This window comes from Ammospiza caudacuta, chromosome 9 (assembly GCF_027887145.1).
Source record: "Ammospiza caudacuta isolate bAmmCau1 chromosome 9, bAmmCau1.pri, whole genome shotgun sequence".
Taxonomy (NCBI): domain Eukaryota; kingdom Metazoa; phylum Chordata; class Aves; order Passeriformes; family Passerellidae; genus Ammospiza; species Ammospiza caudacuta.
In genome coordinates this window covers 6,523,945-6,537,552 of record NC_080601.1, presented here as the reverse complement: position 1 = coordinate 6,537,552, position 13,608 = coordinate 6,523,945, and the positions used below count along the sequence as shown (strand labels likewise).

The window sequence follows — 13,608 nt, the reverse complement described above, 5'->3', positions numbered from 1 at the left end:
GTAACTTGGGCCTCCAGGCTGCAAATCCCAGTCTCCAGCTAAAAGGATGGAAAAGCTGTTTCCCCCTTCCCCCTTCTGGGGCTTTTCTTTTGAAAGGAACTGTTTTCTATCCTGTGATGGGAAGAGACAGATCTCCAAAGACAGAGCAGCTTTCTGAGCATCCCCCTCCCGTATCAGGACAAACTGACAATTCCTCCTCCCCTCAATGCTTCTGGCTGCTCTTTTTCTCCCAGCTTTCCTCCCCTCCCGCCGGCCTTTGGCGAACCCCAGCTGATTTCCAAACCCTCCGCTGGGGGTTGGTACAAAGGTTTAATTATTTCCCTTTTCCTGGGTGAGGCGGGGACAGGAGCAGGTCGGGCCCCATCGCCCGGCACTGCTGATCTTGGCACTTTTGCTGTGCGGTTCCTCTCTCCCGACCCCCTCCCTTCCCTGCTCCTGCCCTCTGGATGGGCCCTGGAGCCCACCATGGACCCACAGGCACTTTGGGGATGCTTGTGCCTGCTTTGCTTTTCCCTCCTGAGAGCAGCAAAAGGTAAGGGAGGCTTTGGGCTGGTTTGGGACCAGGGACTTGATGGGGTCCGGATGCCCGCAGAGGTGAGATGCTCATCCCAGCATTTATCCTCCCAGGCTGCAGCCAAGCAGGGAACAGACTCTGGCAAACTGCACACAGCGTGAGCATCTCCTGAGGCTGAGAAATTCTGGGGATTGTGGAAGTCCTTTCCATAATGGGATGGGGAAAATCAGAGAGCTGGAACTTTTTAAACTGCACACAGAGCAGAACTGTAAAAACTCCTCAGTCTGTCTCACAGAGGAAAGCCCCAGGGACTGAGCTGGACTTCCATTGATTCATTTGTTGTTAAAAGCAGCAAAGCTGTAAAACATTTCAGTAGTCCAGCAAGTGCATCAAATTTGCCAGAGAATTACAAGTGACTTCAGAAAACAGATTTGACTGCTTTTGTCATGGCAAAGACAATCGTCCTCCCCTTCAATCACACTTGTATATGAGCAAGAGAAGGGACTTCAAATAAGTCTAAAAAAAAAAAGATCAAAGAAGAGAGTTTTGAACTAAAGCTATCCCACCAACTTCATTTTGCCTTAGCACTGAGACAGAGATTTAATTAGGAGTTAGAAGTTCCAAATGGAAAACTCATAATATGAAGGAGTCTGCTTCTTTTCTCCCCTAAAAGTGTTGATTGTACCCCAGTTAATGCCCAGTGCTGAAAAGGCACTGGAGATATCCCTCCTGTCCATGGGCAAGCTAAGGAAACCTCCCTTCAGGATTAAAGTGTGTTTCTTGGGCATTTCTACAAGTGCCCAGGCAGAGCTGCTGCTCCAGCCATCCTTTCTGAGGCAGGGCTGGAAACACAAGCAGGAATCAGCTGTCAGCCTGGAGATCACCCAAACATCCAAACCACAGGCACAAATATTTGCCCAGGAAAACCTTCCCATCAGCTAGCCTGCCCTCCCAGGGGGTGCAGTGACCCAGGTCATCAGCCCCTGCGAGTCCAGGTGCCCTCTGGGATGGAGGTGATCCATTGTCACCATCGAGTCAGGAACAGCAGTGGAAGTGACACAACTCCATACTGGTCAGAAGACCGAAAACTTACTTTATTACAGTCTCATGATATTTATAACCGACATAATTCATCCAGAACCTGGTTGGTTTTTAATAACACCTGTCAGCCAATAGGTTAATTAAGGAACTGCTGTTGCAGGGGTTTCTCTGATGTGGGTGTAATTAGTATTGACTCTAAGATGTAGAAGATTGAACTATTGTTTTATTTTTTTATACTATATTATTATTATATTTTTAAGAAAGTCGTAATTTTCTTTAGTTTGTTTGATACAGCTTTGACCTTATTGGGTAACTAATTAAAACAGTATTACTCTTTGGTAAATAAATCTCTATAACACATTCTATATATGCTTAGTAATGGGTGTAGCAGGTGGTGGAGATAAGAATTGTTTCAGTTCTTTCTCTGAGCTTCTCACAGCTTTTCCCAGAACGATGCCTGGGGAACAATCCGTTGCTCCCTCAGCATCCACAATCCACGACTGCTTCCCTCCACCACTTCCATCTTTCCCCAGGGAATCTGCTGCCTTCTTTCCATCCCAGGAGCCTGTATCAGTACCAGTACTCCCTGGCTGTCCAGCTGCAGCACACCTCCACACCATCCCCGTGGGGAGCCTGGCTGCAGGCTGAGGCACTGATCCATCTGCAGCAGCTCTGGAGGGACCCAGGCGGGGAGGAGCTGCTCCAGCTGCAGGTGGGTACAGGGGTGTACAGCCATCCCAGCTAGGAATTCCTGCTGGGAACACCCCAGGAGCTGCAGGTGTGTACAGGGGTGTACAGCTATCCCAGCCAGGTGTTCCTGTACAGGGGTGCTACAGCCATCCCAGCCAGGGGTTCCTGTACAGGGGTGCTACAGCCATCCCAGCCAGGGGTTCCTGTACAGGGGTGTACAGCCATCCCAGCCAGGGGTTCCTGTACAGGGGTGCTACAGCCATCCCAGCCAGGGGTTCCTGCTGGGAACACCCCAGGAGCTGAAACCCTGTTGGTTTTTCTGGGTCTGGATTGAAGGCACTTGAGAGAGTAGCTCATGTTCAGACTCAGGTGTTTATTGTTTCTTACCAGTAAAACAGTCTCACTGCTGTGAGTTTGGCCGCTGTGGTCACCAATTGTTGTGGTGTAGTGGGTCCCCAGGATGAGGTGAGAGATGAGAATCTGACTCCAAGTTCTTAGAAGACTGATATTGCACCTCTTTGTCTCTTTCTCTTTGTCTCTCTTCTTCTCCCACACCTTCCTTCTTTCACATCTTCTTACACAATACTAAAGAAAGAGAGAAAGGAGACATCAGGAGGCTTGACGAGAATGAATAGTAAAACTCATGACAGACTCAGAGAGTCCAACACAGCTGGCTGGGATTGGTCATTAAGTAAAAACAATTCATATGGAACAAATCCAAGATGCACCTGTTGGTCAGCAACCTCCAGACCACATTCCAAGCAATCAGATAATTATTGTTTACATTTCTTTTCTGAGGCTTCTCAGCCTCTCAGGAGAAAAATCCTGAAGGGATTTTTCAGAAAATATCACAGTGACAGGCAGCTTTTCATTAGAAGGCAGCAAATGGCCAACAATCTCTTGTTCCAAGGGCTTTTAAGACTAAACTATCCAATGAAGAACTGACACCTGGATTATTTTCCATTTTAACCCAATAACTGATCCCAAAGATCTGCAATGGGGACTTTTCCACCCAATTACAAAATGCCACCCAAACCCATGGAGAAGGAGGAAGAAGCAGCAGGAAGAAGAAACCCAGGATGACACCCTGTGCCCTCCATCTTGCTTCCATCCACAACACACTAAAAATCCCAAACCCTCAATTTCTCACCAAGTGACACACCTACACTGTTCTCTATAATCTATTGCACACTTTTGTGGGTCCCAGTCTATCTTGAAGTCTGGGAAACTTTCTCCATGAATGAGGGTCAAAGTCAGGGCTGCCCTGGGGGTCAGGACACCCCAGGGCACACAGAGAAATATTCCCACTGCTCTGGGTTTCCACACAACCCCTTCTGTTTCTAGCCCATGACAGCTGAAAAATGACCTCTCTGACCAAATTCACTGCCTGCAGGGGAAATGCACACCAGCCTCAGAGCAGACACTTGGTCACTGCTTTCTGCATCTTCTGCTGTTGTAGATCCATGACCTGAAGGCCCAACACCAGCCAGAGGAGCAGAGGAGCCAGGACAGCAGTGGAGGCTCCCCTGTAGAGATTGCTCTGAGCCCAGAGGCACAGGCAGAGCTCCAGCAGCCAGTGTTCATCTCCTGGAGCAGTGGCAAGGTCAGCTGGACACCTCCTGGGCTTGTTCATGCCCTCTGCAAAGCATTCCTGTCCTCATCCTAGATTTTCTGGGCTATGAGGCCCATGGGAGCTCCTGCTCCACCTCTGATTTCAGAGCAGAAGGAACTGGCCAATGTTAGACCCTACAAGGAGTCCCATGCTCCAGAAGGACTCAGCTGGAGCTGCAGAATCCCATGTTAAAGCTCTTCAGCCCTAACCATGGGATATAAGCTCCTTTCTGGCCTTCTCCTCTGAGGCTGTGGGACCCCAGGGTGGGAAGGAAAGGGAAATTTTGTGTTCCTGCATTCACAGACCTCACGCTATTGAGGGATAAGGGCCTCCTTGAGAAAATTCCTCAGGGGTCTGCAGGGTGTTCTCAGGTTCCCTTTTGTCAGGGAAGGCAGCAGGGAGCCTGCAGGGACCCCAGAGATGTCCCCTCAGCCAGGCACCCCTTCCTGCCCTCCCAGGTCAAAGCTTTCTACGGGAATGAAGCAGAAAACATCCTGATCTCCAACCTGAAACGAGGCATCACCAGTCTGTTCCAGCTTCAGCCCCATGCTGGCACCACAGTGGAGGTAGGTCCAGAGCTGGGACCAAAACCCAGAGATGGACCAGGAGAGCTGGCCCTGGAGCCCAGCCAGCCCACGAGCTTCAGCAGAGGGGGCAAAATCCAGGGTAAATAACATTGGGTCTGCTGCTCCAACCAGGCTCTGAGCAAGGATGACTCTTGGAAAGGCAGAAGAGTTAAAATAAAATAATCCAATTTTCAGTAATTGGCACCCCTTACAAAATCACAGCCTTTCCCTAGACAGTAGGAACAGCAGAGAAAAAACTCCACAAGCATTCCTGCCAACAGGATTTGCTTTGCCAGCAGCCAGCTGGAATGACCTGTGAACAACATGAAATAACCTCAGAACCCCAAATGCAGTCACTGAAATGCTTAATTAAATCTTAATTTAGAGCCTGAATTTACAAAGATGGACTTGGAGCTATCCAACCACCCTCTGATTTGCCTCACATTCTGGATTTTAGCTGCTGTTCTCTTTGCTGGGTTGGCCTTTGTGTCTGTCCTCTCCACACAGTGTTTAACTCTCGTGGTCACTCCTGTTTGTTTTCAGGAAGATGCCTCTGGAAGCTGCCAGGTCACCTACACCGTGTCCAACCATTCCATCACCAAGACCAAAGATCTCCTCAGCTGCTCGAAGCCAAAGTCTGGGTTCACCTCCATGAACAAAGCAAGTCCATTGCTCTCGCTGTGGGGGCTCAGCAGGGCCACCCCTAAAATCCTTTGGCAGGTGGGCTTGGATTCCCATTCCCAGCTGGCTTCAGCCTCCTGCAGCAGCTTGGGATGGGACTCTTAGACCCATCCCCAAAGTGGGATGCACCAGCATCCCTCAGGAGGGTCTCGAGGTGGGAAGGAGCAGCAAAGGTGCTCTGGGTCACCCCATGCCCACTCTTGTTATCAGTTCTGAGCTGTCAGCTGATCCTGCTTGGGAAGCTGCAGATGCAGGGATGGTTTCTGGGTCTCGTTGCATGGGGGATTATTTTGACAGGATTCTGTTTTGCTGAAAGCAGTAGCCTGTGCTCAACCCTGACATAAACAGAGGAAATCCTGTGGGTCTTAATGCAGTCATACCTGCCATAATCAAAATTTACGAGTTTTTTTGAAAATACACCAAATTCTACTGAATTCAGTATAAAAATGGACATTCCCATGGAGATCTCAGGGGCCCTGGCAGGGGTCTCAAGACCTCCTTGTTGTGCAAGTCCCTGTGGTGTCACCACTCTGTCTGCCTGCATCAGCCATGGCTGGGAGCATCCCCTTGCTGCTCCTCACCTGGTGCTGCCTTCTCCCACACCTGGGAAGAAGGTGGGCTCTTATGGATTTTCCTTTCCTACATTTTGCAAGTGAAGTAGGTGACTTGGTGGGCTGGAAAGTTCTTTTCCTGCTAATGTAAAGAGATAAATCTCCTGGGGAGAGGCCAAGGGGAACAAAAGGTTGCTTTTTTCCTCATTGCCTTTCCTTTCCCAAGATTTTTGGAGTGGAGTGGCAGCCCTCCAGCAGAAGCCAGTACGTGGTGAGGGACAGCCTGCTGCAGTCAGTCCTGGCAGAGGAAAGCCACGTGGTGGCTCCAGCCCTGAGATCCCGCTCCGGCATCAAAATCAGCTCCAGGTGAGGGATGATCCCAACCCCTGGCCATGGAGGGTGGAAACCACAAAACTTCCCACTGACTGTTTCTCCCTTCCCAGGCAGCAGCTCCAGCTGGTGTCTCCTGCAGTGCCTGGGCTGGCAGAGGTGTCTGGACAGAGCCTTGAGGATGTGCTGGCTGGCACGGGGGCACGGCCCCAGCCCCTGGGCATGGCCAGCCTGCCCTTCAGGAGGGTCTGCACCCACTGCCCGTCGGTCAGTGATGCTGCTGAGCCCCAAAACTCCCCCTCAGGCTGGGCACTCGTGGGGTTTGGGGTTAAACCCCAGTGGTGCTTTTGGAGGGGCTGCTGTGGTGCAAATGTTACCCTGTGATAACATGGGAAAAGAGGCTAAATCCCCCCCAACAAACCTCACCTTTGCAGCTGAGAGCCTTCCTGAAGGCGTTTGACAGGCAGAGAGTCAGAATAGACACCTCGAGGGTGGCGACAGCCTGGCAGTTCCAGAGGTTCGTCCAGATGCTGCGCAGTGCCAAGAAGAGGGATGTGCTGCAGCTGCTGAGGAGAGCCCCCGAGGAGGCACGGTGAGAACCCCTGGAGCTGTGGCTCCAAAATTCCGAGCGCTGGGCAAGACAGACGGGGATGGTTGGTGCTGCTCCATGGCAGCTTCTCCATGCTCCTCCATCCTGGCTAGTGGCAGTGTTCTCTGGCTTCTCCCAATGCCTGTCCTGCCCAAGCACTGCAGGGGTTTTGTGGGCTGTGCCTCTGCTGATTTCCCTCCTCCTGCTCCAGCCCCTTCCTGGTGGAGGCAGCGGTGGCCACACAGTCGGTGGCTTCCTTGGCAGCGCTCTCAGAGTTCCTGGATTTCAGCCAGGAGCCCAAATCCCTCCTGGAGAAGTTCCTCTATGCAGCAGCTTTCTCTCCCCGGCCTTCAGGAGAGCTTCTCCAGCTCGTCCTGGTGAGTATGGACATCTCCCTCTCTTCCCCATCCTGGGATGGATCCACACACACCATGGAACAAGGGAAACCTTTCTGTAGAAATTGATTTTCCTGCTCATGGGTTTGTTTCATGTGCATTTAGTGGGATGGGAGTAGATGCTTTCCAGAGGAAAAGAATCCAGCAGAAGATGCTTTGTATCGGTGCATTAAAGATAATAAAATCTCAATTTAGAGCCCGAGCATTTTATCCAATTAAATCATGCATGGCCTCCTTCAAGGCAGGTAAGTACTAGTTTTTCTTGACTGTGGGAATCCATAAAATTAGAGGGTTTTGGGGAAGCTGCAAAAGGCAGGCCCCAGAGACAGTAGAACTGTGATTAGAGCTAAGCAGCAGCCATGAGAATGGTCAGCAGAAAAATTATTTAAACTGTAGAAATGCAAGGACAAATAGAACAATGGTCTGTGTATTAACACTTGTCTAGAATAACTCCCTGAGCTACAGAAAAGTTTATCTAGTGAGACATTAGGAAGGTTGAAGCTTAATAATGGAGCTCTGTGCATTGTGTTTTAAGGCTCACAAGCAGGTATTGTATTTGAAATAAGCAAGAATTGTTTTAACCAAAGGTACCTGTGCTTATAGTGGTTGGATGGAATTACTGTCAATGTGCTTTTGCTTTGTGTGATTGGTCAAGAAGCTTATAAGTAAGTTGTAACATTAAGTTTTTTGGCATGCTGCCTGGGATGTGAGCTGCTGGCATCTTCCCATTGTCATAACCATGTAATGAGACTGATGCTGGAAAACAAAACAGCTCAAGGCACATTTCACAGCAGCCCTGTCCTGTTTGTGATTTGTACGCAGCCCCCAGCCAGTGACACCTGACTTGCTTGAGATAAGAGGTATAGCAAACTCCTTCTCTTTTCTTTTTTTTTTTTTCCCCTAATTTCTTTTTTCCTGCTTCCTGTTACCCCTTTCCTGATGCCCAGGACAAGCTGGATGGGAGGCAGCTGGCACCTGAGATCTGGGAGACAGGAATAGTTGCTGTGGGCTCTCTGGTGGGCAAGCTGTGCCAGCAGAAGCTCTGTGGGCTGCAGGTGGGTCCTCTGCAGTCCCTCACACTTGGCTTTTTGGGACACCCCCCAATTCCAGGGTGCCCAGAATATCTCCTGTCCCTCACTCTCCTCTCCTCCTGCAAATCCCGAGCAGGTGGTGGAGCGTGGGGTGGAAACCATCCTCGGGGGGCTCAGAGGTGCCCAGGAGGAGCCCAGGGTGATCATTTCCCTGCTGGCCCTGGGCAATGCAAGGCTCCCTGAGACCATCCCCACCCTCCTGGAGCACGCTGAGGGCGGTCCCACGGCTGTCACCACCGCTGCCACCTCTGCCCTGCAGCAATTCCCCGCTCCCCACATCTCCAGCAAGGTAGGAGAGCAGGTTGTGTGAGGCTTGGTGCTCCCCTCCCCACTCAAAGCCAAGCTGCTGGGGTGCCCTTCACTCTCAATTACCCCTTCCCATCAGGTGAAGCAAGTGATGAGGAGGATTTTCCACCAGAAGAGGAAGAGTTATGACAAAACCTGTCGCCTGGCAGCTGCAGAAATCCTCCTGGATAACCACCCCCTGCCCATGGATGTCATCAACATCCTGCTGGCCACCACTGAGATGGAGACAGAGGTGGCCACGTTCCTGCTGCTGAAGGTGCAGAACAGCCTGCGTGACCACCACCACCTGGCAAGGTGGGGCTTGAGGGCACAGGGACATTTTCCCTCTGCTCTGCATCCCCTTTTTCTCCTCCTCCTCCTCAATCCAGCTCTGGGGTTTGGACCAATATATCTTTAAACTGTGCTGACATCACTTCATGGGGGCTGCCTGGATATCCCTGGAGTAAAAACAGGGATGCAGATGTCACACAGCCAGGCAGAACCTGATTTTGTCATCCTGCCCCATGGCAGCAGGACCCAGGCTTGTGGGTTCAGCAGAGTCCTTGGAGGCTGAAGCTCTGGCTCCCAGGGCAGTGCACAATTTGTGCCTGCAATAATCTTCCTGTCTGCACAGAACAAACCAAGCACTCACATTTTTCAGAGCTAAGCAAAAGCTGCACAAAAATATCTGCCTGGTTTATCCTAGTAATCCAGAGGAAAAGGAAACTCCAGGGTAGCCCATGTCTAATGCTTTCATTTTTTTACTCACAATTTTCTGGGCAGTCAGTGACCATGAGAAACACTTTGGCAAATTATATTTCCTTCTGTGGTGACCACTGACCCCTTGCCTTCCCCCCCTCCCAGTGCTGACACATCCTTTCCCTCTCTTTTCCAGGAAGATACTGAAAGACATCATGGCAGACCCACGGATCAACAATTACAACTTCTTCTCCAAAGTTGGCATCTCCTCCTCTTTCTCAGCACCTCTGGCAGGTGACAGCACAGAGGACACCTTGGTCCCCTCAGAGGGTTAAAGGAGGGGTTGGTGGGAAAAGGCAGCTCCAGAGGAGGATCCAGGTCTGTAGAATGCCCCAAAATCTCAGGGAGGTTTCTGAGAACGTCCCCCAGTACCAGAGATATGAACATGCCCTTCTCTAACACAAACTTTTGCCAAATCTTGCTGGTTTGGAAGAGGGACTTCAGCTGGAAATGAAACCAACAGCAGGTTGCTGGTGGGAGTTTCCATGCTTTCCCTGACAAGCTCCTTTGGTATTTTTAATAAGATCTTCAGTGAGGAGGATTCTTGCACTGAGATTTAAAAGAAAGAATCAAATTTCAGAGACTGCAAAAAGCAGCACTTGATAAATATCTGCTGAATTCTTCACCCATCAATTCTGTCCCTCTTCAAATTAGCTCAGTCTGGCCTTGCAGAGGGTCAGGGAAAGTGGAACAGCCAGGGACTAAATAAAAACCAACCTTGCAATGCTGAACCATTTGAGTGTTGCAAGAATGAAAGGAGAGGATGCAGAGTGGTACCACAGGTTTGGGTTGGAGGGGACCTTAAAGATCATCCTGTTAGCACCCCTTCCAGCAGACACCCAGGGGTGCTCATGGGCATCTCTCTGCCCTTCAGTCACCCAGGACCTGACCTCCACTTTTGGGCTGGACCTGCTGTTTGTGGAGGGTGGATTCCTGAGGAAGAGCGTCTCCGACTTCTCCCTGCTCAGCCACGGCCAGCGGCTCCGTGCAGCTCAGGTGCCACTGAGAGAGGGGCTGGGGGCTGCAGGGGGGTGACAGCACAGCCCAGGGGTGCCACTGCTGTCCCTGTGTCCCCTCTTCACCTCCTCGTGGTGCTTCACCTCTGTGCTCAGCACGTCCTGTGTCATAAAAAGGCAAATTCCCAAATCACCGGTGTGAAACCAGACTCCTGCTCTGGAGAGGGGAGCCCCCTGCTCCCCAAAAACCAGAGGATGCCGCACTGGCACCTCAGGGTGCTCAGGGATGGCTTGGATGCCTCACTGGCACCTTGGAGTGCTCAGGGATGGCTTGGATGCCACACTGGCACCTCAGGGTGCTCAGGGATGATTTGGATGCCTCAGTGGCACCTCAGGGATGGCTTGGAAGCCTCGCCCAAGTCACTCCATCACTGATGTCCTGCTCCTGTCCACTTCTGTCTTCCAGGTGACCTTTGAAGCACAAGGGATGGAGTCGATGATGGGAGAAAACCTCTCGGAAGGAGAGGAGGAGCCAGAGCTCAGGGCTGGGATGGCAGCCACCTTCTTTGACGTCCAGCTGCGGCCAATTGTCTTCTTCCAGGGATACACAGACCTGATGGGCAAGGTCCTGCTGAGCAGTGCAGAGCCCACCAGTGTGGTCAGGGGGAACCTCCTGCTGATGGACCATCACCAGGTACTGGCTGGGGAGGAAGCAGTGGCCTGTCTGCACATCCCAACTGAGCCTGTGGATGTTGCACACCACAGACACAGATCTGAGAGCGAGGTGGCACTGCCAGATGTGTCTTGGGGTTGGTAAAGCAGTGGGATGGCTTGCTCTGCCATGGGAGACCCGTGGCTGAGGTGCAGGGTTGGGATGGACATTCCCAGCAGCCACAAGGCCCTGCTGGTGCCAGCACTCATCCAGGAGCAGGGCCTGGCCACAGGGAGCTCTGCCTTTTCCATCTTCCAGGTCATTCCTCTGCAGTCTGGCCTCCAAGTGACCGTCAGACTCCAGGGTGGGCTGGGGCTGGACATCTCAGCTGACATGGACGTGAGCATTTGGGAGCAGGAGCTGAAAACCAGCGTCAGTGCCAGGTCAGCCTGGCTCTGGGAATGGGAATACCTGGGGGGCAAGGGTGGATTTCCACTGCTCCCTGCTCTTCTCCTGGTGGGTCCAGCCTTTCCTGGTGCTTACACAGACATTTTCCATGGCCAGACCTCTAACTGAGGTGTTCATGGAGTTGTTTGGTGCCCAGCTCAGGCCATTCCTCTGTGAGCACACCCTACGTGCTTCTCTCTCCCAGGGGAAGCCTTGCCATGGATTTCCAGGCAGAACTGGATTCCCCTTTGCTCCAAGCCAGCCTGAGGAGCCAGACAGAGGTGGAGACCTCCATCCACTTTGACACCAAGCTGAGGTTTTCCAGCAGCCCCGTGCTCATGTGCCTGCAGCTGAGAGAGGAGCAGGTCCCATACAGGTAGCACCAGATCTGCAGAAACATCCTGGTGGGCTTGAGAGAAAGGAGGGAAGAGGAGAGGATTAATGGTTGCACTTATTGGGTGGGAATTGGTAGGGATGAGGGAAGGGCACCACAAGTTCCTGATATGGGTGGAAGCATCATCTGTGATGGTGTTCACAGGGGTCTGAGGATGAGGGAAGAGACGAGGATCTGACTCCATGTTTCAGAAGGCTTGATTTATTATTTTATGATATACATTACATTAAAACTATACTAAAAGAGTAGAAGCAAGGATTTTATCAGAAGGCTAGCTAAGCTAAGAACAGAAAAAGACAGAATGATAACAAAGGCAGCTGTCTGGGACTCTCTGTCTGAGCCAGCTGACTGTGATTGGCCATTAATTACAAACATCCAATATGGGCCAATCACAGATCCACCTGTTGCATTCCACAGCAGCAGATAATCAATGCTTACATTTTGTTCCTGAGGCCTCTCAGTTTCTCAGGAGAAGTCCTAAGGAAATGATTTTTCACGAAAAGATATCTGCGACAATCATCCATAAGTGTTGCTCTGATTTTTTAAGATTCTCTAAGCCTTCTGATGTTGACATTCTTGTAGCAAACTTTCTCACACACTTTCTGTAAATAACTGATTTTTTTGCATTCTTTTATAGAAGAGGACAAATTTGATAGACTGTTGGTTTGTCCAATGTCATTGGAGAGGTGGCACTGTCACCCTCCAATCCACTGTCACTTTTAGAAATCTATAAATGTTGGAGTCAGAAAATAAATTTCCCTTTTCCTCACCTTGAGAGCAGCGGTGTGTGCGCTCGTGTTGTTCCGTGTCCTATAGCGACACATGAGACCATCAGGAGATGGTGGCTGGGAGGAGAAGGGTGAGATCCACCCCCCCCACCAGAGGCTCCTGCCCGTGCTGCTGTCCCTCTGTCCCACAGGGAAGTGCTCTCAGTGTCCCAGTCTGCCGGGAGCTGGAGCAGCACCGCTCGGAGGGGCCGGCGCGGCGCCGTGCCCGGGAGGGAATTTGCCCTGCACCAAACCAACTCCAGGGTCTGCAACCTCCTGCTGGCTGCAGAAAAGGAATAGGGAGCCAGAGCACCTTGGGATTCTCCTCCACAACCACCTTTGAATGAGGAGAATGCTGCAATAAGGGCACCAGAAGGATGATGAGGAAGGACAAGAGGAGCTGCTGAAGAACAGACACACCCCGTGCCCCCAAACCTGCCCTCACACCCCAAAGGCTGAGATTTCCCTCTCCTGGACTCCTACCTTTCTTGGGGCAGGGCCTTGCTGGAAGCCAAGCTTTTCCTCATGAAAAACAGCCTTGTTTTGCAAGTGGATGAGTTCCTGAGAGCCCAAGAAACCCTCCTGGAGGACTGCATCCCAAAATGCTGAGTTTTCTCCCTGTTTACCAAAGCTGTCAGGAGGGGACACATCTGCAGCCAGCTGGAAGTCCCCATTGGAGGGAATAAATGACCTTCCTTGCCCAAGCTGAGTTGTTGTCATCCACCACCACCCAACACCTCCAGGATCAGAGGGCTGGTGAGGAAAAGCAGAATTTCTCCATTCCTTCCTGATAATAATGTGCCTTGGAAGTCTTTTTAGCCCTTTTTTTGTCGTGTGTGTGCTACAAAACAAGCTTTTTAGGAAAGAAAAGAGGAATATGGAGTATACATTCTTTTGTTAATTATGAGCCTGAAATGTTAGCACTGAGTCTCCTGGTTCAGGGGAGGAGACTTGCCTGGTTTTCCATCTGGAGACACCAATTACAAGCGCTTGGGTTATGTACAGAAATAAATGCTCTGTATTTTCATATTGTCTCTGTTTGACTCGTAACTGTCCTGCACACATGGAAGGGCAGAAGGAGGAGGCACTTCCAGCAAGAACCTGCTTTCTAGCTCTGCATTTAGGGTGCTCCCTTTCCTCTTCCTCCTCCTCTAGAGACTGACAAAGGCGGATTTGTCATCCAGCTGATATTTACCCCAAATCAGCTGAACTCCTAGTCCCAAAGGATACCTGTCCTGCTGGAGGGACCAGGTCCTGTAGCTGGGATTGGAGTTGGGAATGTGTTTCC

The 13,608-nt window shown here is 51.1% G+C and overlaps 1 protein-coding gene across 1 annotated transcript; it reads left to right on the top strand.

The window, feature by feature from the left end:
• The first annotated feature begins 465 nt into the window (after window positions 1-465).
• Window positions 466-13,248, top strand: LOC131561312 (microsomal triglyceride transfer protein-like). The gene is made up of 18 exons (XM_058810582.1): window positions 466-532; window positions 2,089-2,267; window positions 3,705-3,848; window positions 4,316-4,423; window positions 4,967-5,083; window positions 5,882-6,021; window positions 6,099-6,252; window positions 6,420-6,577; window positions 6,786-6,951; window positions 7,917-8,024; window positions 8,137-8,349; window positions 8,446-8,660; window positions 9,241-9,338; window positions 9,979-10,100; window positions 10,527-10,754; window positions 11,031-11,155; window positions 11,365-11,535; window positions 12,473-13,248. The coding sequence occupies exons 1-18, from the start codon at window positions 466-468 to the stop codon at window positions 12,618-12,620; spliced, it is 2,661 nt and encodes an 886-aa protein (XP_058666565.1). The 3' UTR covers window positions 12,621-13,248.
• Window positions 13,249-13,608: the final 360 nt, after the last annotated feature.

What these genes read in the sequence shown, in the direction of transcription:
- LOC131561312 (XM_058810582.1), top strand. Translation starts at nt 466, where the DNA reads ATGGACCCACAGGCACTTTGGGGATGCTTGTGCCTGCTTTGCTTTTCC. An exon ending in TCTGCACCCACTGCCCGTCG is followed by an intron (nt 6,253 to 6,419) that starts GTCAGTGATGCT and finishes TCACCTTTGCAG; the next exon opens with CTGAGAGCCTTCCTGAAGGC. An exon ending in TTTCTCAGCACCTCTGGCAG is followed by an intron (nt 9,339 to 9,978) that starts GTGACAGCACAG and finishes TCTGCCCTTCAG; the next exon opens with TCACCCAGGACCTGACCTCC.